The sequence below is a fragment of the Hemiscyllium ocellatum genome, chromosome 25 (assembly GCF_020745735.1).
Source record: "Hemiscyllium ocellatum isolate sHemOce1 chromosome 25, sHemOce1.pat.X.cur, whole genome shotgun sequence".
Lineage (NCBI taxonomy): Eukaryota > Metazoa > Chordata > Chondrichthyes > Orectolobiformes > Hemiscylliidae > Hemiscyllium > Hemiscyllium ocellatum.
This window is the reverse complement of record NC_083425.1, coordinates 11,163,804-11,188,378: the sequence shown is the minus strand read 5'-3', so window position 1 is coordinate 11,188,378 and position 24,575 is coordinate 11,163,804. Positions and strand designations below refer to the sequence as shown.

At 40.5% G+C, this 24,575-nt stretch overlaps 1 protein-coding gene across 3 annotated transcripts in view; it reads left to right on the top strand.

Annotated features, from left to right (window-relative positions):
- Window positions 1–24,575, top strand: part of aspscr1 (ASPSCR1 tether for SLC2A4, UBX domain containing) — a 212,660-nt gene that overhangs the window by 39,856 nt on the left and 148,229 nt on the right. For all 3 annotated transcript variants that reach the window (XM_060844791.1, XM_060844789.1, XM_060844790.1), the window contains exon 4: window positions 1,308–1,408. In XM_060844791.1, the coding sequence (XP_060700774.1) occupies window positions 1,308–1,408 (101 nt within the window). The remainder of the gene's footprint in view (window positions 1–1,307; window positions 1,409–24,575) is intronic.

The window sequence follows — 24,575 nt, the reverse complement described above, 5'->3', positions numbered from 1 at the left end:
GAGGCAACTAGGGTTGGGCAATAAATGTTGACAAGCCAGTGACGCCCATGTCCCATGTGTGAATGGAAAAAAATTCCACCAGTTGTTGTGGTGGTCTTTGGACTCTTTTCTCTTGTGCAGTACCCTATACCTTTTGAATTACTAGTCCAGTAAAATGATCACAATGCAACCATTTTTATACGTGGGATAAATCTTGATGTTTGAAGAAATTAATGATACCTATTACAGTATCCACAAGAGAGGTTTATGACAGTAGTATTGTTCCTACTGTTGGGCAAAGATGTTCAGGTTGAAATCTCATTTTCCGTGGAAGCATCTCATAACATTTTTATTAACTGTTTTATTTTTGTTAATATATCTTTGATAACTTTTTCAAGTAGTACCCACAATGAAGAAAGGTGTCCCTAGGTACTTAAACCACTGGAGAAAGTGGACAGTGAGCTAAAGAAGGTAACTAAAAGATGATCAGAGGTGGATTTTGAAGTTGGGCTTGAAAAGAGGCAAGCAGGTGAGGCAAAGGAGTTTATAGAGACAATATCGGAGAATAAAACATCCATGGCAGACAGGGCAAATGAATGAATGGAGCAAGTAGGATGTGGAATGGTGGATGTGCAAGAGCTTGTGCAAACGTCACATAGACATTCTCCCCGTGTTTGTGTGGGTTTCTTCCGGGTGTTCCGGTTTCCTTCCACAGTCCAAAGGTGTGCAGGTTATGTGACTTGACCATGCTAAATTGTCCATAGTGTCTAGAGATGTGCAGGCTAGCTGAATTTGCCATGGAAAATGATGGTTTACATGGGTAAGGGGTGAGGTCTGGGTAGAATGCTCTTTGATGGGCCGATTGACCTATTTCAGCATAAGGGATTCTATGGCGATGATGATGGCAAGTAGGATTAGTTCCAGGTTGTGCTGCAAATGCAAGCAGGTTTATTGAAAATCTTCTGTGGTATACACTTTGATCAATGACATTGTACTGCTGTGAATGTTTAGTGGAGTTTATTTCTTTTTCCAGATTTAGAGTTTAGATTTCTGGCTAATTGGTAAAGAGTTGATAGGCTAACTATTGACAGTATAGTGGACCCTTCTGTTTTTGAGAAGAAGTGAGAAGAGCCCACGCCCATTTTGAAAGGTTGCCATTCTAAGATGGGACTTCTACTGATCTGTGGCCTTAACTGAGAAGGAAAGAATACTCACTAAATTCACATAAAGGTGTTATTTAACAAAAGGTTCTTATGATTGTGTTCTCTCTGCTTTGGATGATCAGTGTAAGTTGCAAATATCTGAAATGTTTTGTACTGATTCTTTAGGTTCGGATTGCTCTACAACTTGAAGATGGATCCAGACTTCAACACTTTTTTCAGTCTGGTTTGACTCTCTGGGATCTTCTTGATCACTTTCCTGAGACCAGGTGAGGCATGCCACTATTTTGGTCTTCATTCGGTTTTTGGCAGAACAGAGTTTTCCTACTCCTCAACATATTGCTATCCTTCACTGGGCTAGCATGCTGGAAATCATGTCCTGTTATTTCTGGATTTGTCACAAAAGTATACATAATTTCCCAATTTATCTGTTTGTTAGACCCAGGTTGACAGAAAGCACAGACCATGTTTCTGTACTTAACAAGAATTATAGCTTCTTTCAAATAAATTGATTGTAGGTAAAGAGTAAGAGTTATTTCTTACTGCAGAGAAAGGACGTTTCTTTCCTTTCTGGAAATCCATTGACTGCTGTCTAGTCATTCACACCTACAAGCTGTTTAGCTTTCCGTAACCCAATTTCATTATTGTTGGAAGTCCGAAGGCCTTTGTCACCAGCAACTAATCACCAGTTCACAAACCAGTCAGCTATTTGTTGTCTGCTCCCTGGTTCAGTTGTGTACGACAAAACATCTCTCACCCACCGCTTGAACAAACAGCAGTGTTAACAGCCCTTACAATGAGTGTCAGGCAACTAGCTTTTTAAAAGCAGTAATCTTTTCCACAATCCTTTCTTTACAAAACATTGTTTTTCCCATTTCTGACAATGATCAAAAATGCGGATAAATAAAACGATACAACATATAGCAAGACTCAGTTTATCGTGGTTTCCTCATGGTGTTGAATCTCATAATTGAAATTATTTGTTAATTCAGATCATTATTCATGTACTGAATGTGATGCTATTCTTCAATGCCACATTCAATAGACTTTACAAATTTTCATCTGCTTATAGAGAATATATTGCAGGTGTGGCAAATATTCAGTTCAATGCAATGTTTTTCCGCCTTTACTCGATTACAGACCTTCATAAATATTTGCACTTCTGTAATTGTCTATCGGTAAAGAAAGATGGAAGTAAATATTTAGAATCTATGTCAAATGGTAACATTGGAACAGGAAACGCGAGTAGGCCACTCAGTCCTTGAGCCTGCTTTGCCATTTAATAAGATCACGGCTGATCTGTTTTTAACCTCAGCTCTACATTCCTGCATATCCTGACAATCTTTCAATACTTTGGTAATCTATCTACCTCTGCCATGAAAAGATTTAAGGATTCTACATCCATTGCCTTTTGAGGAAAGAGAATTCAATTGTTCCATCTTTATTTTAATCAAAGATACTGAAGATAAATGTAGCAAATCTGGCTGGATCTCCACAGGGAAAAACAAATTTGTAGAATTTCTGAAACCCTTAGAGAGAAAATGAAGTTTTATCATTTTTGTCTTCAATGGGCAACCTTTCACTTTTAAACTGTTGACCCCAGTTCTAGATTCTTCCACAAGATAAAACATTCTTTCGACATCCACCCAGTTATGTCCCCTCAGGATCTTATCTGTTTTAGTGAAGTCACCTCTGACTCTTTCCAAAGACTCTTATGAGTCTTTTCTCCTAATGCAGTCCACTCATTCTGGGTACTAGTCTAGTTAACCGTCTGAGCTACTTTCAACACAGTAGCATCTTTTCATAAGTATAGTGACTAACACTGTGCACAATGCTCCATTGATGTTTTTCACCAGGGTTTCACAAAATTTCACTTGCATTCAATTCCCCATGCAATGAAGCATAACGTTCTATTAGCTTTCCTGATTTCTTGTATTCTTGTATGTTGAACTTGATGCACCAGGCTATATGTGCATCTCAGAGCTCCTCAACCTCTCACTATTTATATTGCATACTTTTTTATTCTTTCTGCCAAAACAGACAATTTCACACACTTTCCCACGTTGTATTCCATTGCCAGACCTTCGCCCACTCACTTAATCTATATGTGCAATCTTTGTAGGCTTCTTATATCCTCTTCACAACTCACTTGCCTGTCTTTGTGACATCTGCAAAGTTAGCTACTATATCTTTTGTCCCTTCATCCAAATCATTCATATAAATTGTAAAGACTTGAAGCCCCAGCACTCACCCCTGTGTTACACCACTCGAGACATCCTGCCAACATTAAAATGACCTAATTATTCCTCCTCTGCAGCAGCAGAATGTACTGGTCAGGAAAAAAAAAGCTCTTTTATTCTTAACATGTGCATTTCTGGGTCCTGTTACCTGAAATCATTGATTCTTTGTTCTGCATGTGTTCCAATGGTTCATTTCTGTACTACTTCCAAATGGGCATTATTTGTGATAAATATTGAAAATGATTTGTGTCAAGGTGTTCACATTTTGGCCATTGTAACTGAATTGGATACTGTCATGTCTTGATGTCCATTTGTATATATTTTTAGAAGAGGCCACTGCCTTTCAGTTGAGGGCAGGAACCTGGCCAATCTTCTCTCTGGCCAATGCAGGAAGACTGAAACCTGTTGCAGTATTTCTCCTGTAGTGAGCTAACTGAGCACTTGCTGACAATTAACTTCAGAATGCTTTGGGAGTGAGGTTTAGCTTATTGCTGTGTAAATCTTTTGCAGCATTGAAGAGTGCATTGTGAAAATATTTCTGAAAAATTAATCCCAGATAGCATTGTTATTTACATTTGGGTATTATCAATGCACATTGTGTTCCAGTGCTTGAGCCGAGTAACTAAAAGATCTGATCATTGTCTTCACTTTGCTTTATATTAAAAAAAATTAAAAACTGCATAAATTTGATATTTATCTAACTCAAGGTTTGCACACATCACTTTTATGTGGTAGGTACAACGGCCAGTTTGAGCAGATTGTGCAAGAGAGTGCGTCGTTTCATTGTTTGCTTGCCTCTTACTCCATGGTTGACTTGCTGTATACCATGCTGGATGGCCATATTTTGGGACTGGATGGATATCAGCTTTTCGTCTGATGAATAATCTCTTTCCACAGTGAATGTGATGTTGCTGATGAGTTGGGGTCATGCCTTCTGCCTCTTGAAAGTTTTGCGTAAGAACTTTGGCTGTTTGCTTGCTGATGCTGGTTTTTACAGTTAGCTCCTAAGCCATCATATTCAGCTCCTTGACTTTATTTGGAGAACAATATAGTGCCATTTCCTCGCATTATTGTGGTCATTCTTTCAAGTCGGCCAGGAATCCTATTGTGCTCACCAAGGATACCCAACACTGACACCATTAATATATCCAAATTCAAGCAGGGGGAAATGTCAGTGATGTGTTTGAAAGAAAGTTGAGAGCTGCTATCTAACATGAATTAGGAGCTCTTCCCATTGTGTAAACCCTTTTCAGATTATTGCCAGCAGTTTGACACTCATTCTGTGCTCAAGCAGTTATCCCTTAAATGAATTCACTGAGGGGTGTTTTGAGAGTTGAAATGGTATTTCAAAGTCATTATGTAGGAAAGTCTTGTTACACCTGTACAGGACATTGATGACAAAATACCTGGAATATTGTATTGTTCCGGTCTTGTTACTTCAGGAGGGATACACTGTCATTGACAATATTTCAGAGAACGTTTACTGGACTGATTTCTCAAGTGGAAGAAAGTGAGGACTGCAGATGCTGGATGGTGAGTCAAAAAGTGTGACGCTGGAAAAGTACAGCAAGTCAGGCAGCATCCGAGGAGCAGGAAAGTTAATGTTTCAGAAATAAGCTCTTCATCAAGAATGTAGAGGAGGAAGGTGGCTGAGAGACAAATAGGAGGGTGGGGTTGGGACTGGGGAAAGGTAGCTGAGAAGGTGATGGGTGAATACAGGTAGGGTGTGATTGTGATACATTGGCGGTGGAGCGGATAGGTGGAAAGGAAGATGGACAGGTCAAGAGGGCAATGTTGAGTTGGAGGTTTGGATCTGGGGTGAGGTGGGGGAGGGGAAATTTGGAAACTAGTGAAGTCAATGTTTTTTTTATATAGATTTTTTTTTTTATAGATTTTTTTTTATAGATATTTTGTGAAGTCAATGTTGATGCTGTGTGATTGAAGGGCGCCACCAATACAACCTCCACACCTGGCACCTTACCTTGCTGCAGCAGGTGTAAAACCTGTCCCCTCCCACCTTTCATTGTGGTCTCCTGTACATCAGGGTGACAGAATGCCAACGTCTCTGGGACACATGCACCCAACATGTTCACCGCCCTGTGGCCGACCGCTTCAAATCCCCACCCACTCCATTAAGGACATGTAAGTCCTGCGTAGCCTCCACCAAATCTGAGCCACCCTACACCTGGAAGAAGATTGCTTCATCTTCCGCATTGGGATCCTTTAACCACGTGGCATAATCATCAACTTCATTAGTTTCCAAATCTCTCCTCCCCCACCTCATCCAAGATCCAGCCCTCCAAGTCAGCACCATCTTCTTGACCTCTCTCACCGTCCATCTTTCTCCCTCCCACCCCCCCCCCCTCCAATCTGCTCCACCTTTCCCACCAGACCATCACAATTAACCCCCCCACCTGCATCGACGTAATGGCTTCCCAGTTACCTTCCCCCCAGCATCCCACCTCCGCCCTCCTATTTATCTCTGACCACCCCACCACATTCCTAATTAGATTACTTACAGTGTGGAAACAGGCCCTTCGGCCCAACAAGTCCACACCGACCCGCCGAAGCGCAACCCACCCATACCCCTACATTTACCCCTTACCTAACACTACGGGCAATTTAGCATGGCCAATTCACCTGACCCGCACATCTTTGGACTGTGGGAGGAAACCGGAGCACCCGGAGAAAACCCACGCAGACACGGGGAGAACGTGCAAACTCCACACAGTCTGTCGCCTGAGTCGGGAATTGAACCCGGGTGTCAGGCGCTGTGAGGCAGCAGTGCTAACCACTGTGCCACCGTGCCGCCCACAAGGGGTGCCATGAAGGGCTTATTGCTGAAATGTCAACTCAATACTGCCCTCTTGACCTGTCCATCTTCCTTTCCACCTATTCTGTCCACCCTCCCCGCCAATGTATCACAATCAACCCATTGCCTTCTCAGCTACCTTCCCCCAGCCCCACCCTACCCTATTTATCTCTCAGCCATCTTACTCCTCTATGTTCTTGATGAAGGGCTTATGAAACTACTCCTTGGATGTTGCCTGACCTGCTGTGCTTCTCCAGCACCATACCTTTTGATTCTGATTCCTCAGGTGAACATGTTTTCATCTGAGGAGGGCAGCAAGGTGGCTCAATGGTTAGCATTGCTGCCTCACAGTGTCAGGCTCCTGGGTTCAATTCTACGCTTGGGCTACTGTTCTGAGTTTGCATAATCTCCGTGGGCTTCCTCTGGGTGCTCCGGTTTCCTCCCACAGTCCAAAGATATACAGTTCAAATTGCCCAGTAATATCCAGGGATGTCCAGGCTAGGTGGGTTAGCCTTGGAAATGCATGGTTCCAGGAATAGCGTTAGGGGATGGGTCTGGGTGGGGATGCTCTTCAAAGAATTGGTGTGAACTCGATGGGCTGAATGGCCAATTTTCCCTAGTCGGATTCCATGAAAGATTGAGCAATTTGAGCCTATGTTCATTGGAATTTTGAAGAATAAGAGGTGATTTTACTGAAACATAAGATTCTGAGGGGGCTTGACAAGGTAGACGTGAAGGAATCTCAGAGTAAGTGTGTCTCTGTCTTTCTAAAGGGTTAATACAGGTAGTTCATTCTTCTGGTTAGGACAGAATTCAGATAGTGAGTAAATTGGGGGGACTACTTGTTAGAAAGTAATAATTGTAATTTTTAGGTAGATAACTAAAATTTAACATGTAAAGCAACAACCAGTAGAGGGTCAATTAAATCACACTGTAAACTTCTGCTATAAATTCTGTGTCTTACAATCTTATTCTCCACAACCACTTGATGGAGGAGCAGTGCTCTGAAAGCTAGTGCTTCCAAATAAATCTGTTGGACTATAATCTGGTATTGTGTGATTTTTAACTTTGTACACCCCAGTCCAACATTGGAGTCTCCAAATCCAGGATGATGTGTTGCCTTCCTAGTGGCAGAATCATAGATTTTTTTGAAGAAGTAACAAGGTGGTGATCTTTGTGGACTTAAGTAAGGCATTTGACAAGGTTCTGCATGGTAGACTGGTTAACAAGGTTAGATCGCACTGATACAGAACTGGCTCAAAGTGGTATGGGGAGTGGTGGTAGAGGGTTGTTTTTCAGACTGGAGGTTTGTGACCAGCGATGTGTGGCAAGGATTGGTGTTAATTCCACTGCTTTTTGTCATTTATATAAATGATTTGGATATGAACAAACAAGGTATGGTTAGCAAGTTTGCAGATGACACCAAAATTGGACAGTGAAGAAGGTTTTGTGCGGGAGAGATCATGCCTTACCAACTTAATAGAGTTCTTTGAGGAAGTGACCAATTTGTGAGATGAAGGAAGTGCTGTTGATGTCATATACATAGACTTTAGTAAGGTATTTGATAAGGTTCCCCATTGTAGACTGATGGAGAAAGTGAAGTCACATGGTGTGCAGCATGTTCTATCTAGGTGGATAAAGAACTGGTTGAGCAACAGGAGATAGAGAGTAGTAGTTGAAGGGAGTTTCTCGAAATGGAAAAAGGTGACCAATGGTGTTCCACAGGAATCTGTATTAGGGGCCACTGTTGTTTGTAAATGATCTAGAAGAGGGCACTGTTGGTATGATCAACAAGTTTGCAGATGACACAAAGATTGGTGGAGTAATAGAAAGCATAAGGGACTGTCAGAGAATACAGGAGGATGAAGATAGACTGGAGCTTTGCGTGGAAAAGTGGCAGATGGCTTTCAATCCAGACAAATGTGTGGTGATGCATTTAGGCAGGTCTAATTCTAGAGCGTATTCTACAATGAGCGGAAGAGCCTTGGGAAAAGTTGATGGGCAGAGAGATCTGGGAGTGTAGGTGCATAGGTGGATAGAGTGGTCAAGAAGGCATATAGTATACTTGCCTTCATTGGATGTGGTATTGAGTATAAGAGCTGGCAAGTCATGTTAAAATTGTACAAGACATTGGTTCGGCCTCATTTAGAATACTGTGTACAGTTCTGGTCGCCACATTACCAAGAGGATGTGGACACTTTGGAGAGGGTGCAGAGAAGGTTTACGAGGATGTTGCCTGGTATGGAAGGTGCTAGCTATGAAGAGAGATTGAATAGGTTGGTTTATTTTCACTAGAAAAAAGGAGATTGAGAGGGGACCTGATTGAAGTTTACAAAATCATGAAGGGTATAGACAGGGTGGATAGAGACAAGCTTTTTCCCGGGGTGAAGGATTCAATAACCAGAGGTCATACTTTCAAGGTGGAATGTTCAAGAGGGATACACGCAGCAAGTACTTCACACAGAGGGTGGTGGGCATTTGGAACGCGTTGCAAGCAAAGGTGATAGAGGCAGGCACGGTAGATTCATTTAAGATGTGTCTGGACAGATGCATGAGTAGGTGGGGAGCAGAGGGATACAACAGGACCTGATCAGGTGTACCAGAGAGCTCTGTGGGAAGCTAGAGAAGTGATTGCTGGGCCTCTTGCTGAGATATTTGTATCATCGATAGTCACAGGTGAGGTGTCGGAAGACTGGAGGTTGGCAAACCTGGTGCCACTGTTTAAGAAGGGCAGTAAAGACAAGCCAGCGAACTATAGACCGGTGAGCCCGGTGGTGGGCAAGTTGTTGGAGGGAATCCTGAGGGACAGGATGTACATGTATTTGGAAAGGCACGGACTAATTCGGGATAGTCAACATGGCTTTGTGCATGGGAAATCATGTCTCACAAACTTGATTGAGTTTTTTTGAAGAAGTAATAAGGAGGATTGATGTGGGCAGAGCAGTAGATGTGATCTATATGGACTTCAGTAAGGTTTTTGACAAGTTCCCTATGGGAGACTGATTAGCAAGGTTAGATCTCATGGAATATAGGGAGAAGTCATTTGGATACAGAACCAGCTCAAAGGTAGAAGACAGAGGGTGGTGGTGGAGGGTCGTTTTTCAAACTGGAGGCCTGTGACCAGTGGAGTGTCACAAGGATCGGTGCTGGGCCCTCTACTTTTTGCCATTTACATAAATGATTTGGATGCGTGCGTAAGAAGTACAGTTAGTAAGTTTGCAGATGACACCAAAATTGGAGGTCTAGTGGACAGCGAAGAAGGTTACCTCAGATTACAACAGGATCTTGACCAGATGGGCTAATGGGCTGAGAAGTGGCAGATGGAGTTTAATTCAGATAAATGCGAGGTGCTGCATTTTGGGAAAGCAAACCTTAGCAGAACTTATACACTTAATGGTAAGGTCCTAGGGAATGTTGCTGAACAAAGAGACCTTGGAGTGCAGGTTCATAGCTCCTTGAAAGTGGAATCGCAGGTAGATAGGATAGTGAAGAAGGCATTTGGTATGCTTTCCTTTATTGGTCAGAGTATTGAGTACAGGAGTTGGGAGGCCATGTTGCGGCTGTACAGGACCTTGGTTAGGCCACTGTTGAAATATTGCATGCAATTCTGGTCTCCTTCCTATCGGAAAGATGTTGTGAAACTTGAAAGGGTTCAGAAAAGATTTACAAGGATGTTGCCAGGGTTGTAGGATCTGAGCTACAGGGAGAGGCTGAACAGGCTGGGGCTGTTTTCCCTGGAGCGTTGGAGACTGAGAGGTGGCCTTTTATACAGGTTTACAAAATTATGAGGGGCATGGATAGGATAAATAGACAGTCTTTTCCCTGGTGTCGGGGAGTCCAGAACTAGAGGGCATAGGTTTAGGATGAGAGGGGAAAGATATAAAAGAGACCTAAGGGGCAACTTTTTCATGCAGAGGGTGGTATGTGTATGGAATGAGCTGCCAGAGGATGTGGTGGAGGCTGGTACAATTGCACCATTTAAGAGGCATTTGGATGGGTATATGAATAGGAAGAATTTGGAGGGATATGGGCCGGGTGCTGGCAGGTGGGACTAGATTGGGTTGGGATATCTGGTCGGCATGGACGGGTTGGACCGAAGGGTCTATTTCCATGCTGTACATCTCTATGACTCGAAATGCTTAGGAATTGACCGACCGGTTTAGACAGTACATTTGGATCGGCTCAGACTCGAAGGGCCGAAGGGCCTGTTCCTGGGCTGTAAATTTTCTTTGTTCTAGAGTGCAATGGGATCTTGATCAGATGGGTCAATGGGCTGCAGAATGGCAGAAAGAGTTTAATTTAGATAAATGTGAGGTGCTGCATTTTGGAAACGCAAATCATGGCAAGACTTATATACTTGATGGTAAGGTCATAGGGAATATTACTGAACAAATCACCTTGGGAGTGCAGGTTCGTACTCCCTTGAGAATAGAGTCGCAGGTAAATAGGATAGTGAAGAAAATGTTTGGTATGCTTTCCTTTATTGGTCAATGCATTGAGTATCGGAATTGGGAGATCATGTTGTGGCTGTACAGGATGCTAGGCCATTTTTGTGTTCAGTTCTGATCTTGCTACAGGAGGGTTGGTTTGAAACTTGAAAGGGTTCAGAAAAGATCTATAAGGATGTTGCCAGGTTTGAAGGGTTTGAGCTATAGGGAGAAGCTGAATAGGCTGGGGTTAATTTCCCTGGAGTGTCAGAGACCGTGGGGTGACCTTCTAAAAGTTTATAAAATCATGAGGGGTTATGGATAGGGTGAATAACCAAGGTCTTTACCCCAGGGAGTCCAGAACTAGAGAACGTAGATTTAAGGTGAAAGGGGAAAGATATATAAGGGACCTAAGGGGCAAGTGTTTCACGCAGAGGGTGATGTGTGTATGGGATGAACTGTCAGTAGAAGTGGTGGAGGCTGGTACAATTACAGCATTAAAAGGCATCTGATGGGTACAGAAAGGGTTTAGAGGGATTTGGGCCAAATGCTGATAGTTGGGGCTAGATGTATGTGGGCTATCTGGTCAGCATGGGCGAGTTGTGGATCGAAGTATCTTTTTCCATCCTGTATAGCTTTATGACACTATAACTATGTCTGTGAGGGGGTACAGGGCATCCTGAAATGAGAGGGTAAACATACACAGGTCATTGTCCATATTGGCACCAATGACATAGGTAGCAAGAGTGACAAGGTCCTGCAACAATTGAGTCAGTTAGGTGGTAAATTAGAATAAAGGACCTCATAGTAGTAATCTCAAGATTATGCCCCATGCCATGTGCTGCTGAGACTAGGAACAGAGACTAAATACAATTGAACACGTGGCTAAGGAGCTGGTTTAGGGGGAAGGCCTTAGATATGTGGAGTACTGGAATGTCTTCCAAGGATGGTTGGATCTGTATAATAATGATGAGTTGCATGTAAACTAGAGGGGGATAAGTATCCTGGCAGGGAGTTTTGATAGTGCCATTGGGAGGATTTACATTCGTGTGGCTGGGGGATGAACTTCGAGCCTGGATTAATGCATGCAATTATGATGTTGCTGTCACAGAGACATGTTTGAAAGAGGGACAGGATCTGCAGCCTAATGTCCCTGGATATCAATATTTTAGATGAGACAGAGGAGGAAACAAAAGAGAAGGGGGAATTGCATTACTGATTAGGGAGCATATCACAACCATGTTGAGGGAGGACACCCTGGAGGGATCTTGCAATGAGACATTATGTGTAAAGCTTGGGAATAGAATCTCAATGCTGGGATTAAACGACAGACCTCCCAGCTGCTACTGGGAGACAGAGGAAGAGATGTGTAGTCATATTCTGGAAAAATGTGAAAATAGTGGGGTTGTTGGTGGTGGGTGATTTTAACTTCCCCCATCTTGACCAATACTCCCTTAATGCTAGGGGCTTGGATGGGGAGGGATTTACTTTATACATTCGAATTATAGTCAAATTTTTTGACTACTTTGTAACGTTAAATTTATGGGGTTAACTACTACATAAATACTTTTGAGGGGCTGAAATTCCTGCCTGTCAAAATTCATATGTATTATTAACAGAAGCCCAATTGATCTCTAAATGAATTACAGTAATTCTGAAAATCCAGAGTGGGACACAACAGTCATCAGATTGGAATACTGGGAGCAGAGTGGAACAACTGGGAGACTGGAAAGCTGGAGCGGGGCGTGACAGCTGGCACACTGACTCATAACTGTTGATCTGTTATCTGTGAAGAACTAGGATCGACTTTTACATGAGATCTGTGGAAAGTTCCAGATTATTTAGCCAGAAATAGAGGGTCAACGTTTATATGAGATCGACTATTAGTTGAGTATAAGTGGTATCAGGTGTGATCAGGAGGATCTTTTGAAACAGTATGTGGATAGTCCAACGTGGGAGGGGAACATAATGGACCTGGTATTGGGAAATGAGCCCAGCCAGGTGATCAAAGTTTCAGTAGAAGAGTATTTTTGGAATAGTGACCATAATTCTGTAAATTTTCGGATACTGATGGATCGGTTCGAAAGTGGACCTCAGATGAATGTGTTAAATTGGGCAAGACCAACTATGACCGAATTAGGCAAGAATTAGAGAATGTGGATTGGGAGTAGATGTTTGAGGGTAAATCCACATTTAACATGGGTGGCAAGGTGGCTCAGTGGTTAGCACTGCTGCCTCACAGCACCAGGGACCCAGGTTTGATTATAGCCTTGGGCAACTGTCTGTGAGGAGTTTGCACATTCTTCCCATGTCTGTGTGGGTTTCCTCCGGGTGCCCCGATTTCCTCCCACAGTCCAAAGATATGCAGATCAGGTGAATTGGCCATTCTAAATTGTTCATGGTGTTAGGTACATTAATCAGAGGGAAATGGGTCTGGGTGGTTACTCTTGGGAGGGACAGTGTAGACTTGTTGAGCCTGTTTCCACACTGAAAGGAATCTAAACTAAACATACATGAGTATTTTAAAAACAGGCATGTACCTGTGCAAATGAAGGACAGAAATGGCAGGAATCGGGAACCTTGGTTGACAGGGGGAATTGTCTGCTTAAAAGGAAAGCATACCTAAGGTCTTGGCAACTAAAAACAGACTAAATCCGTGAAGAATGTAGAGAAACTAAGAAGGAGCTCAAGCGGGGTGTTCAGAGGGTTAGCAGGGGTTATGAAATGTCTTTGGCTAGCAAGATTTATACATATATTAGAAGCAAGAAGATAGCTATGGAAAAAGTAGGCCTACTCAAGGATAAAGGATAATGTGTGGAGCCAGAGGAAATGGGTGAGAACCTTAATGAATACTTTACCAAAATGGTAGAGTTGTAGATAGTGAGGAAGATTGTCAAAGGATACAATGGGATATAGATTGCAGATTTATAGTCATAGTCATACAACATGGAAATAGACGCTTCAGTCCAACTACTCCATGCTGACCATGTTCCCAAACTGAACTAGTCCCACCAGCCTGTGTTTAGCCCATATCCCTCTAAACCTTTTGTATTTGTGCACCTGTCCAAATGCCTTTCAAATATTATAACTGTACCTGCATCCTCCACTTCCTCTGGCAGTCAGTGCGCACACAAACCACTCTGTGTGATAAAGTTAACATTCATTTCCTTTTTAAATCTTCCTCCTCTCACTTAAAAAAAAGTCCCCTAGTTTTGAACTCTAGGAAAAATACCCTTGTCATTCATCTTATCCATGCCCCTCATGATTTCATAAACCTCATTAAGGTCACCCCTCAACCTGCTACGCTGCAGTGAAAAATTCCCAGCCTTCCCAGTCCATTTTTGTATCACAAGCACACCATTCCCAGCAACTTCCTGGTAAATCTTTTCTGAACTCTCTCCAGTTTAATAATAGTCTTCCTACAACAGGGTGGAAAAGTATGGTGCAAAAAAAGTACGCCAGGTCAGGCAGCATCCGAGGAGCAGCAGAGTCAACGTTTCAGGTATATTTGGGCAGAGAAGTGGCAGATGGAGTTTAATCTGGACAAACGTAAGGTGTGATACATTTTGAAAGATCAAATTCAGGTGCAAATTATACAATAAATGACAGAACCCTTGACAGAGCATTGACATACAGAGAGATCTGGACGTGCATGTCCACAGATTCCTAGAAGTGGCAGCACAGGTGGGTAAGGTGGTCAGAAAGGCATATAGCACACTTTCCTTCATCGGCTGAAGGGTCTGTTTTTGTGTTGTACATCTCTATGACCCTGTTTTCTCTCATGGGGGTATATAGAACAGGGGGGACACAGTTTGGAAACTGTGAAAAGATGAAGAGATTTTTCTTCTCTTGGTTTCTGACTTCTTTTCTACAGAGTGTTGAAAGCTGGATCAGTAAATGTATTTAAGACTGTTAGATTTTTGATTATTGAGTGAGTCCACGGTTTTGGGAGAGACAGGAAAGTGGAGTTAAGCTCACAATTAGGTCAGCAATGACCTTATCAAATGGGTCAAATGAGTTTCAATGGGTCAAATGACTATTCCTGTTTCTTTTGTTTTCATGTTCCATAGCTGGTTTGTGATGCAACATGACACCAACAGCAGTGGTTTAATTCCTTGGGGTCACTGGGTTGGTCCTGCCTCCTCAGCCTCGCCCCTTGTACCCTCACCTGAGGTGAGCTGATCCTCAGGTTAAACTACTACCAGTCATTCCCCTCTCCCTGTAATGAAGGAGCAGCTTAGACTGGTCCTCTTAGACTGTGGGCATTTTACCTTCATGTCTTAACAGATGTAGTTGGGATGAATCCTATTAAATACTGTTCAAAAGTAAGACTGATAAATAGAGAAACCAAGTGAGAGAGCATAGCTGTGGAAATAGCAATTTATATAAGACCTTAATCCAAAGCCTTAGTATTAATGATGTAGTGTCATTGACAGTGAAACAGAAATTGTTGAGGTAAAGAAGACATTCACGTTGATGGCCAGCTAGTCAGATCATAATCTTTGCAATGCTAGTGAAACCACAGTGAAAGTGGCATAACCCTGTTCTGGACATTGTAACCACCAAAACAGAATTGGCTAAAATTAAGGAATCAATCTGTGTTGGTACTTAAGGGATTCGAGAGAGGTGGGGTGAAGAGGGATGCTATGTGTGTGGATTCTAATGCTTCTGTTCGTGATATTGCTCAGAATTTTAAAAATCAAAATATGGTCAGTGTAATCTCAATTCAGAGTCATTTTGGAATGTGAAATGCAAAGCACTGGGACCTTGAGGAGTCTCATCGGTACAATAGAAAAGTTGGATAATCGAATCACCTGCAAACTACAGGTGATGTACACGTCTTTGCACCTTATCTGGGGTATTTTTATTTACATATACAATGTTTGCTAAATGAAACAGTTGTAAAAGCGAAACAGTTGCAGACAGATCTTCACGTCTTTATTTGAAAGTTTTCAGAAAACGAAGCTCACAAAGCATTTTGATACATAATCAACCTTACCATTAACTGCAAGGTGACTTAGTATGGTTCAGGGAATATGAAAGTGGTGCAGCAAACATTCTTACTATGTGCTTTTCCTGGGAGTGAAGGTGCCGGTGTTCGACTGGCGTGGACAAAGTTAAAAGTCGTACTTCACCAGGTTGTTGAGATTTGACCTTTATTTTAATATGATGAAACCTTAAATTACCTCAGGGCTGTGACTTGAAAGAAATTCTGGGACTTGATATTAATCAATCAAAACTTGCATCCCTATTCTAATTCTTAAAGGTTTATCACCAGTCTAGGTTTGTTCAATATATTGCATCAGTTGAATGACACTTTGATCTTTTACTATAAATTCTATGCCACTGACTACCTAATGAAGGAGCAACACTGCAAAAGATTATACTTTCAAATAAACCTGTTGGACTATAACCTGGTGTTGTGTGATTTTTAACCTTCTGAAAGGTTAGGTACCAGACTACTGATTTTTATGGTGCTAGTCCTGTCTCTTTGTGTTCAACCCTAGCATCTAGTGAAATACGAACAACTTGCTTGGTAATGCTGCAGTTCTTTTAGTAACTGCTGAATTTAATGAAATGTGTCATAAAATGGTCCTATGAGTTTAAGTGACCAAAGTTATTCTAATTTCTGTTGTTTTTGATCTGTCGGTTTTGGTTTGAAAATACCTAAATGTTGCATGATGTCTACGTGGGAATATAATTGTTCCAAGCTACTTTTGTTTGAATTTTTCTTTTCAAAACAACTGTCTTGTCCAATTATGACTCTAGCTTGTAAAGCAAGTGGCAACTTATGTTTTCAAGATTTCTCCTTTGTACCAACTGATTAAATGGTCTTTTTCATCAAATGTGCCAATGGCATGATTAGTGTGGTCAAATAGAAAGTATTGCTTCCTCAAGGGTTTCCATCTCTGAGCTGGAGGTTAAAGAATGTTATTGGAATTGAGAGAAGAATTTTTTTTGCTGTATGAGATATGCCAGAATATGGATGCTGAATGCAAGAGAAGTTTTTTATTTCCTGAATACTGGCATTTTCCCTCTCCAAAATTCATGATTTTAAAATTGGATGTGTTTTGTATAGTGGCACTTTGAGTAGTGCAGGGAAATATTGAATTATTAGATTATATTTTGGGCATAAAACAAAAGTAATAACTTGGATTTAATGCCTAAGCATATGTGATCTGAAATTGATATTAGTTAATTGTTCTGAAATTGTTAGACAATCAGAAGTTGCTTGTTACAATTGTGACATTTGTGACGTGAGTTAGCTAGCTTTGTTTTGTGTCATAGCTAAAGGAATTTGTTTAATGTATATTCAAAAGATCTGATTTTTGAATTTGAATTGCTCTAGATAGGTCAAAAGGATGATAAACATCTTAAAGAAGAACTCATCTTTGTGTCATTTTGGAAGAAATTTATGAATTGATAACACTATGAAACTAAATTTCTTGTCATGATTTGCATTCTGCTGTTAAATGTACTGTACTTATTTTCACATTGAGTAAAGGATGATGAATAGCAAAAATGTTACAGTTTGCACCTGTTTTTTATTTAATGCATTTTATTGAGGAAGTTTGGAATCAAAATTATTTTGACTCAATATAATGAGTTGTGCAAAGTATTAAGGATTCAAGTATCTGTGAGCTTCAAAACATTTATGGAGATCTAAATAAAAGGCAGATAACTTTGTAATAACCAATAAAATCAGATTGTTGAAGTGCCATATGCATTTTTGTCTTTCACCAACAAATGGGTTAATTTGCATTGAATACCAATGCTTTGACAAGATGAATGGACATGGAAACGCTGGACTGACCCCTGGTTTGCTCCTCCATATGAGGAAATGCAGTTAGAACTAGCATTCGGAAGAACTCAGATTATACCTTGAAACAGCATGCTCCAAATTAAGCAACTTGCAGCTGATATGATATTGAAATTGGTTGTGATTTGCACTCAGTTTGCATTCATTTGGACAAATAGATAGTTGAGACTACAATGTGGACTGTCTTCTGAAATTCTCAAATTTGACAACTTGGTTCTGTTGTAGTTTTAAAATTAGACAGGTAGCAACTACCAAAGGGGAATAAAGAACACAAAGGTGAGAGTCATGTTTGCTGTGTCCCTCCATGGTGCCAAGGTAAAGGATATCACCAATATGGTTATAGAATAATTTGGGGAAGAAGAGGAAGCAGCCAGTAGTTCTGGTTTATATAAGGGCTAGTAACATAGAACGAAAAGGTTGGGATTCTCCAATCAGTTTCAGCAACTAGGAAGAAGCTAAAAGATAGGCCTTCAAAAATAAGGAATCTGTGGATTATTCCCATTGCCATGCGTGAAGAAACCTTTTTTCAACAGGTGTTTGCCTGAAAGGGTGCTGGAAGCAGATTCAAGAGTAACTTTCATAGGAGACTTTAAATAATAAACTCACTGCAGAGGGTTGTGAAGGCTGGGTTGTTAAGTACATTCAGAGCTGAGATGGATTTTTTAAATCAGTTAAAGGAATCAAGGATTATGAGAATAAGGCAGGAAAGTAGAGCTGAGGGTTGTCCAATCAGCTATGCTCTCATTTAATAACAGAGCAGACTCAATGGGCTGAATGGACAACATCTGTTCCCACATCTTATGGGAAATAATTTACAGGGCTGTGGAGAAAGGTCAGTGGAACAGGATTACTTTGTATAGATCTGCCAAAAAAGCTCCAACAGATGTGATTGATTGCCTTCTGTGCTATATCTATGTGTGTTGTGAATCATGTTTGTCCATCACCAATGGTTTCAGGAACTCCTGAGCGTAGTGATCATAATTGTTACTGCTTAGGCTATGAAAGCAAGATATAAGGATGGATGGAAATTGCGGGAAAAATTCAGTTCTGGTAGCATCTGCGGAGAGAAATCAGAGTTAACGTTTTGGGTCCATGGGTCACTGGACCTGAAACGTTAACTGATTTCTCTGCACAGATGCTTTCAGAACTGCTGAGCTGTGTTTGTCCTTCATGTACAGCATCTGCAGTTATTTTGGCTTTTATAAGACTGGATGAATATGTTAGGGAAGGGTCATAGGGCTTTAGAGATCTGAACATATATTAAGAATGCATCTGTTTAACTCAGTACAGTGCTTCTGTCACCACTTGCCTTATTGACACTTTATGTGGAATTAACAGTAAATGTAAAGAGTAGATGCACTCTGTGATATAGATGGAATGTCCTATAAAGGATCTAACTCATGATTGCACTGTAGATCAGATTGGTAGTAATGTGAAGAATCCCTGTAAAACCAGTGATAAAATTCTCTAATGTGGTTTTACCTTTGATTATGGGGCAGTAAATATTATTGGATGATTTAATTTTTAGCATTTGTTCTATTTGTGCATTTTAACTAAATTATTGCACCCCCTGGATGTGTGTATAAGAGGTACAGTTAGTAAGTTTGCAGATGACCCCAAAATTGGAGGTCTAGTGGACAGCAAAGAGGGTTACCTCAGATTACAACAGGATCTGGACCAGATGGGCCAATGGGCTGAGAACTGGCAAATGGAGTTTAATTCAGATAAATGCGAGGTGCTGCATTTTGGGAAAGCAAATCTTAGCAGGACTTATACACTTAATGGTAAGGTCCTAGGGAGTGTTGCTGAACAAAGAGACCTTGGAGTGCAGGCTCATAACTCCTTGAAAGTGGAATCGCAGGTAGATAGGATAGTGAAGAAGGCATTTGGAATGCTTTCCTTTATTGGTCAGAGTATTGAGTACAGGAGTTGGGAGGTCATGTTGCGGCTGTACAGGACATTGGTTAGGCCACTGTTGGAATATTGCATGCAATTCTGGTCTCCTTCCTATCGGAAAGATGTTGTGAAACTTGAAAGGGTTCAGAAAAGATTTACAAGGATGTTGCCAGGATTGTAGGATCTGAGCTACAGGGAGAGGCTGAACAGGCTGGGGCTGTTTTCCCTGGAGCGTTGGAGGCTGAGGGGTGACCTTATAGAGGTTTACAAAATTATGAGGGGCATAGATAGGATAAATAGACAAAGTCTTTTCCCTGGTGTCGGGGAGTCCAGAACTAGAGGGCATAGGTTTAGGGTGAGAGGGGAAAGATATAAAAGAGACCTAAGGGGCAACTTTTTCACGCAGAGTGTGGTACGTGTATGGAGTGAGCTGCCAGAGGATGTGGTGGAGTCTGGTACAATTGCACCATTTAAGAGGCATTTGGGTGGGTTTATGAATAGGAAGGGTTTGGAAGGATATGGGCTGGGTGCTGGTAGATGGGACTAGATTGGGTTGGGATGTCTGGTCGGCGTGGATGGGTTGGACCGAAGGATCTGTTTCCATGCTGTACATCTTTATGACTCTTTGTTAAAGCTGTGAACTTTTCAATTACAAGGATAACTTTAGCTTTAAAAAAAAATCAGAGAATTGAAAAGATTTTTTTTCCCTGCATTTCCCTTAATGTAGCATGACCCTTTTAATGTGTTTATAAGTTTTACCATGGTAGTCAATCAATTTGATTTCAGAATTGTAAATGAACAAAATGTAGTATGTGATCAGAATATCCAGTGCTAATGCCCACCATGTTGTGGAGACATCAAAGACATTCCACTTTTTGATGTTTTTCATTTTTTTTTATTTATCCACCTTCTCTTTATGAAGAAACGCACAGCCTAATAACCATAATCAATGTAGTAGAACTGAAGTTTAAACTGTTATTTAGCTAAAAATATGATTTTAATCCATTCGTAATGTAACATGTAAGACAAGTATTTGTGTTTTTTGGTTATAGAAACATTTATGAAAGATGTATATTGCACTTAATTAGTATCTACTGTCATTTTAAGATTCTTTAATTTGTAGTTTTTTTCTATAACATTGATCTGTACTTCATTTCCTTCAGATACCTGATACTGTTTAAACCTTCACAAATGTATCTGCTTTTAATTATACTCAATTTGTCAAGTGTGAGAGTAGACAAACTGGTGACTTTCTTTCTACCTACGAGCTCTGCTTCTCTCTTCAAAGTGCAGTTAAAAGTATTCAGCAAGTTCAACTTAGTCTAGACTGAATTATTTCTTGAATTTTCTTCAACAAAGTTGCAAGAACATTAAAACAATGGAATGCCATAACCTGTCATTTAAAAGACAGAGTGAATGAAATCTGCTGTTCAGTATCAAGTAGCTATCCTTTATAACATATCCAAATTTTTTGGAGTTTGTTTCTCTAGTAATAAGGATGCACAAGTGCTACAGATCTTAATGATAACCAAAGCTTGTTAGATGAGGGGGAAAAATCTTAGGAATTGTGTGGCCATAACTGTTGAGGCAAAATATTGGTTAATTATATCACATCAGGATCAATGTTAATTTAATCCTATTTTTATTTGACTTTGTTTCACATGAATAGTTATGAGAAAACTATTTAAATAGCTTCACCTTTCTGCGTTTATGGAGCAGTCTGAAACATTGAATGAAATGTAGGACAGTATATGTTTGGGTAATAAATTAGCTGTTAAAAGTTAGCTGTTAAAAATTAACCAGTGTTGAATACTTTGTGGAAAACATGAACAGCCTATTTCCTAACGTAATCATTTTATCTACCTGCACACCTTTTAAATTTCCTTTTGTAATACAAACATCACAATGTTTACTTAATCTTCATATTTCTAATGTAGCTCTTTGACTACATTTGGAATTATTCACTTGCTGCTGAATTCCTCGACATCTCCATTCTATGTTGGCATCTACCCTTGACCGCACAGATTCTTTTGCATCTCCCTTAGCTAACATTACTTGCTTTAGCAAACTCTTTAATGTCCTTACGGTCCATTATCTCTTATAAGCTGAACTTTTCTATCATTCTATTGTTGCATCTCTCCCACTGAGCATAACTCAGCAGCCAATTTCTTCATGAGACAAATGTACTTCATGAAAAAAAAACTTGAAAAATTGATCTTTTTCAAAAAAAGCAATAAGGTGGAATTTAATGCAGGACCTGATAGATAATGCTCTAAATGTCAGGGGCTTGATTGTATATAATATGGTTCAAGTTTGTCATAAGACTTGACAAAATAAGGTTGGTTTCCGTAAGCTTGAATCTTTCTTTGGTCTTAAATTGCAAAAGTTGTGATCAGTTTATAGCTGGTACAGTTTTTTTTAACCAATTGATCACCTTACTGGCAGAGGTGGATGCACCTTGTTAGAATTGCTAATATTGCTTTCTATCTCCAATAAGTGAAAAGAAATTTCACTTCAGACTTTCTTAATCTGTAGTATTTTAGTTTTGCACATTTAAATAGAACATATGAGCTTTCAAAGTGATAGTTTTGCCCTCAATTATGCTAAAAGATTTGAAAGTCCACATTGAGGAGCTGAGTTAGTGTGGAGGTTTGCTCGCTGAGCTGTAGGTTTGATATCCAGATGTTTCATTACCTGGCTAGGTAACATCATCAGTGGCGACTTCCAAGTGAAGCGAAGCTGTTGTCTCCTGCTTTCTATTTATTTATTTCTTCTGGATGGGGTTCCTGGGGTTTGTGGTGATGTCATTTCCTGTTCATTTTCTGAGATGGCGTCTCGATCTGTGTGTTTGTTTATGGCGTTGTGGTTGGAGTGCCAGGCCTCTAGGAATTCTCTGGCATGTCTTTGCTTCGCCTGTCCCAGGATAGATGTGTTGTCCCAGTCAAAATGGTGGGTTTTTTTCATCTGTGTGTAGGGCTACGAGGGAGAGAGGGTCGTGTCTTTTTCCAACGAGCTACCACACACTGCAGCACAGACGAATTTCGGAAAACAGAGGAGAACCACCGATAGAACGTATTCAAGAAGAACGGATACTGAAAAAATACAGTGCACAGATTCCTCAAGAACAAGGCATGACAAGCTGACCAGACACAGCCTGAAACCCTAACCACCTTACCATACATCAAAGAAATTTCAGAAATGACAGCCAGACTACTAAGACCCTTCGGAATCCTAGTAGCACACATACCGACCAACACTCTCAAACAAAAACTAACAAACTTAAAAGATCCAGTACAACCCATGGACAAAACCAACATCATCTATAAAATTCCATGCAAGGAGTGCCACAAACACTACGTAGGACAAACACAAAGAAAATTAGCCACCAGGATACACAAACACCAGCTAGCCACAAAAAGACACGACCCTCTCTTCCTCGTAGCCCTACACACAGATGAAAAAAATACACCGTTTCGACTGGGACAACACATCCTGGTACAGGCTAAGCAAAGACATGCCAGAGAATTCCTAGAGGGCTGGTACTCCAACCACAACGCCATAAACAAACACATAGATCTAGATGCCATCTATCAACCCCTCAGAAAACGAACAGGAAATTACATCACCACAAACCCAGGAACCCCATCCAGGAGAAAATATAAATAGAAAGCAGGAGACAACAGCTTCGCTTCACTTGGAGGTCGCCACTGATGATGTTACCTAGCCAGGTAATGAAACGTCTGGATATCAAACCTACAGCTCAGTGAGCAAACCTACACCCTAAACCTCAACCTGAGCTATAAACCTTCACAAACCTTGCAGCTGAGTTAGTTTTGAGCACGCACAAGACAGTGCATAATTTTTATGTAGCACAACACAAGCATTTTATCATGAATTAGTTATTTTCTTTGATCTCTGTTTATGATAATATGTAGCACATGGGAAGTTCCATTGAATCACAAAATATTTCGTGTGTAGAAATCTAGTTCTGTACTTTCTCTGTGCTTCATAAGTTTTCAATCTACTTCATTGAAAGCTGCCAGTCACAAACTTAATCTGCTTATGTTAAACCTGATGCGATTCTTGGCATATTAATTTATTATGAGTTGTGAGCTGTAATATCCTGGATATTTTGTTGGCACTGACTTTTTAAAAATTCCATTTGGGACTCTGATTGCCAGATAAATGAGTAGACTCTCATCTTGTGTAGCATTTGTGAAAAACTAAACATTGCAAATCACGTTCGAATCCACTACATCATCTTATGCTTACCATCCTAAATTTCAAAAAGAAACTTGTTTTCAAGTCAAACTTGCTATTTTAGTATTAATATTTTGTATGTAAATAGAAGTAAGCCAATTACTGACTATTAATCACTAAGCTGATAGTTTAATATGTTTTCGATCCTGCAAGATGAATATTACTATTGTCAACATTTTGCTTCAAATGATTTCCAGTGCTATATAGTAATTACAAAGTGTTTTTAATGGAGTAAAACATTCTAAAGCATTCCACAGAGTTCTTCAGAGTTTGATATTAAGCTTTGTGAAGTGTTAGGACAGATGGCCAAAGCCTTAGACAAAGAAGTGTGTTTTAAGGATTGCCTTTCAAAAGGGAGAGTGAGTATGAACAGTGGGGGGTCAAGGGAAGATATTCAAAGTTAGGTGGCTGGCAATTGAAGATATCACTACCAGTGGCAGGACATCTAAATATGATGTGCAATGTACCAGAATTAAGAGTATAAAGATTTCAGAAGGTTATAGGGAAAGAAGAGTTTTGAATTAGGGTGGGGGAGACTGTGAAGAGATTTGAACTTGAGGATGAAAATTTAAAATTGCAGTGTTACTGGGCCAGGAGCCTATATAGGTCAGAGAACACATAGTGAGTGAATGAGACTTGTTTCACATTTGAATCAGAGATTTGGATAATCTAAAGTTTGCACGGGGTTTGCAGTGGACAGTAGCCAGGCAAACATGGAAATAGTCAAACTGATAATCATTAATGGTATTACTGAACTTCTTCAGCAGCAAGTGAGCTGATGTAAGGGCAGAGTTATTGATGTACAAGTGGCAACTTTGGATGTTGGAGTGAATATTATAGAAGCTTACTTTGAGTTGAGCAGGATACCAAGGTTCGCAGATAGTTCAGATCATTTTCAGGCAGAAGCCAGGATGAAGATTGCTGGGGAGTAGAGCTTGAAACTAGGATGACAGTCTTTCACCATATAAAATGGCTACAGCT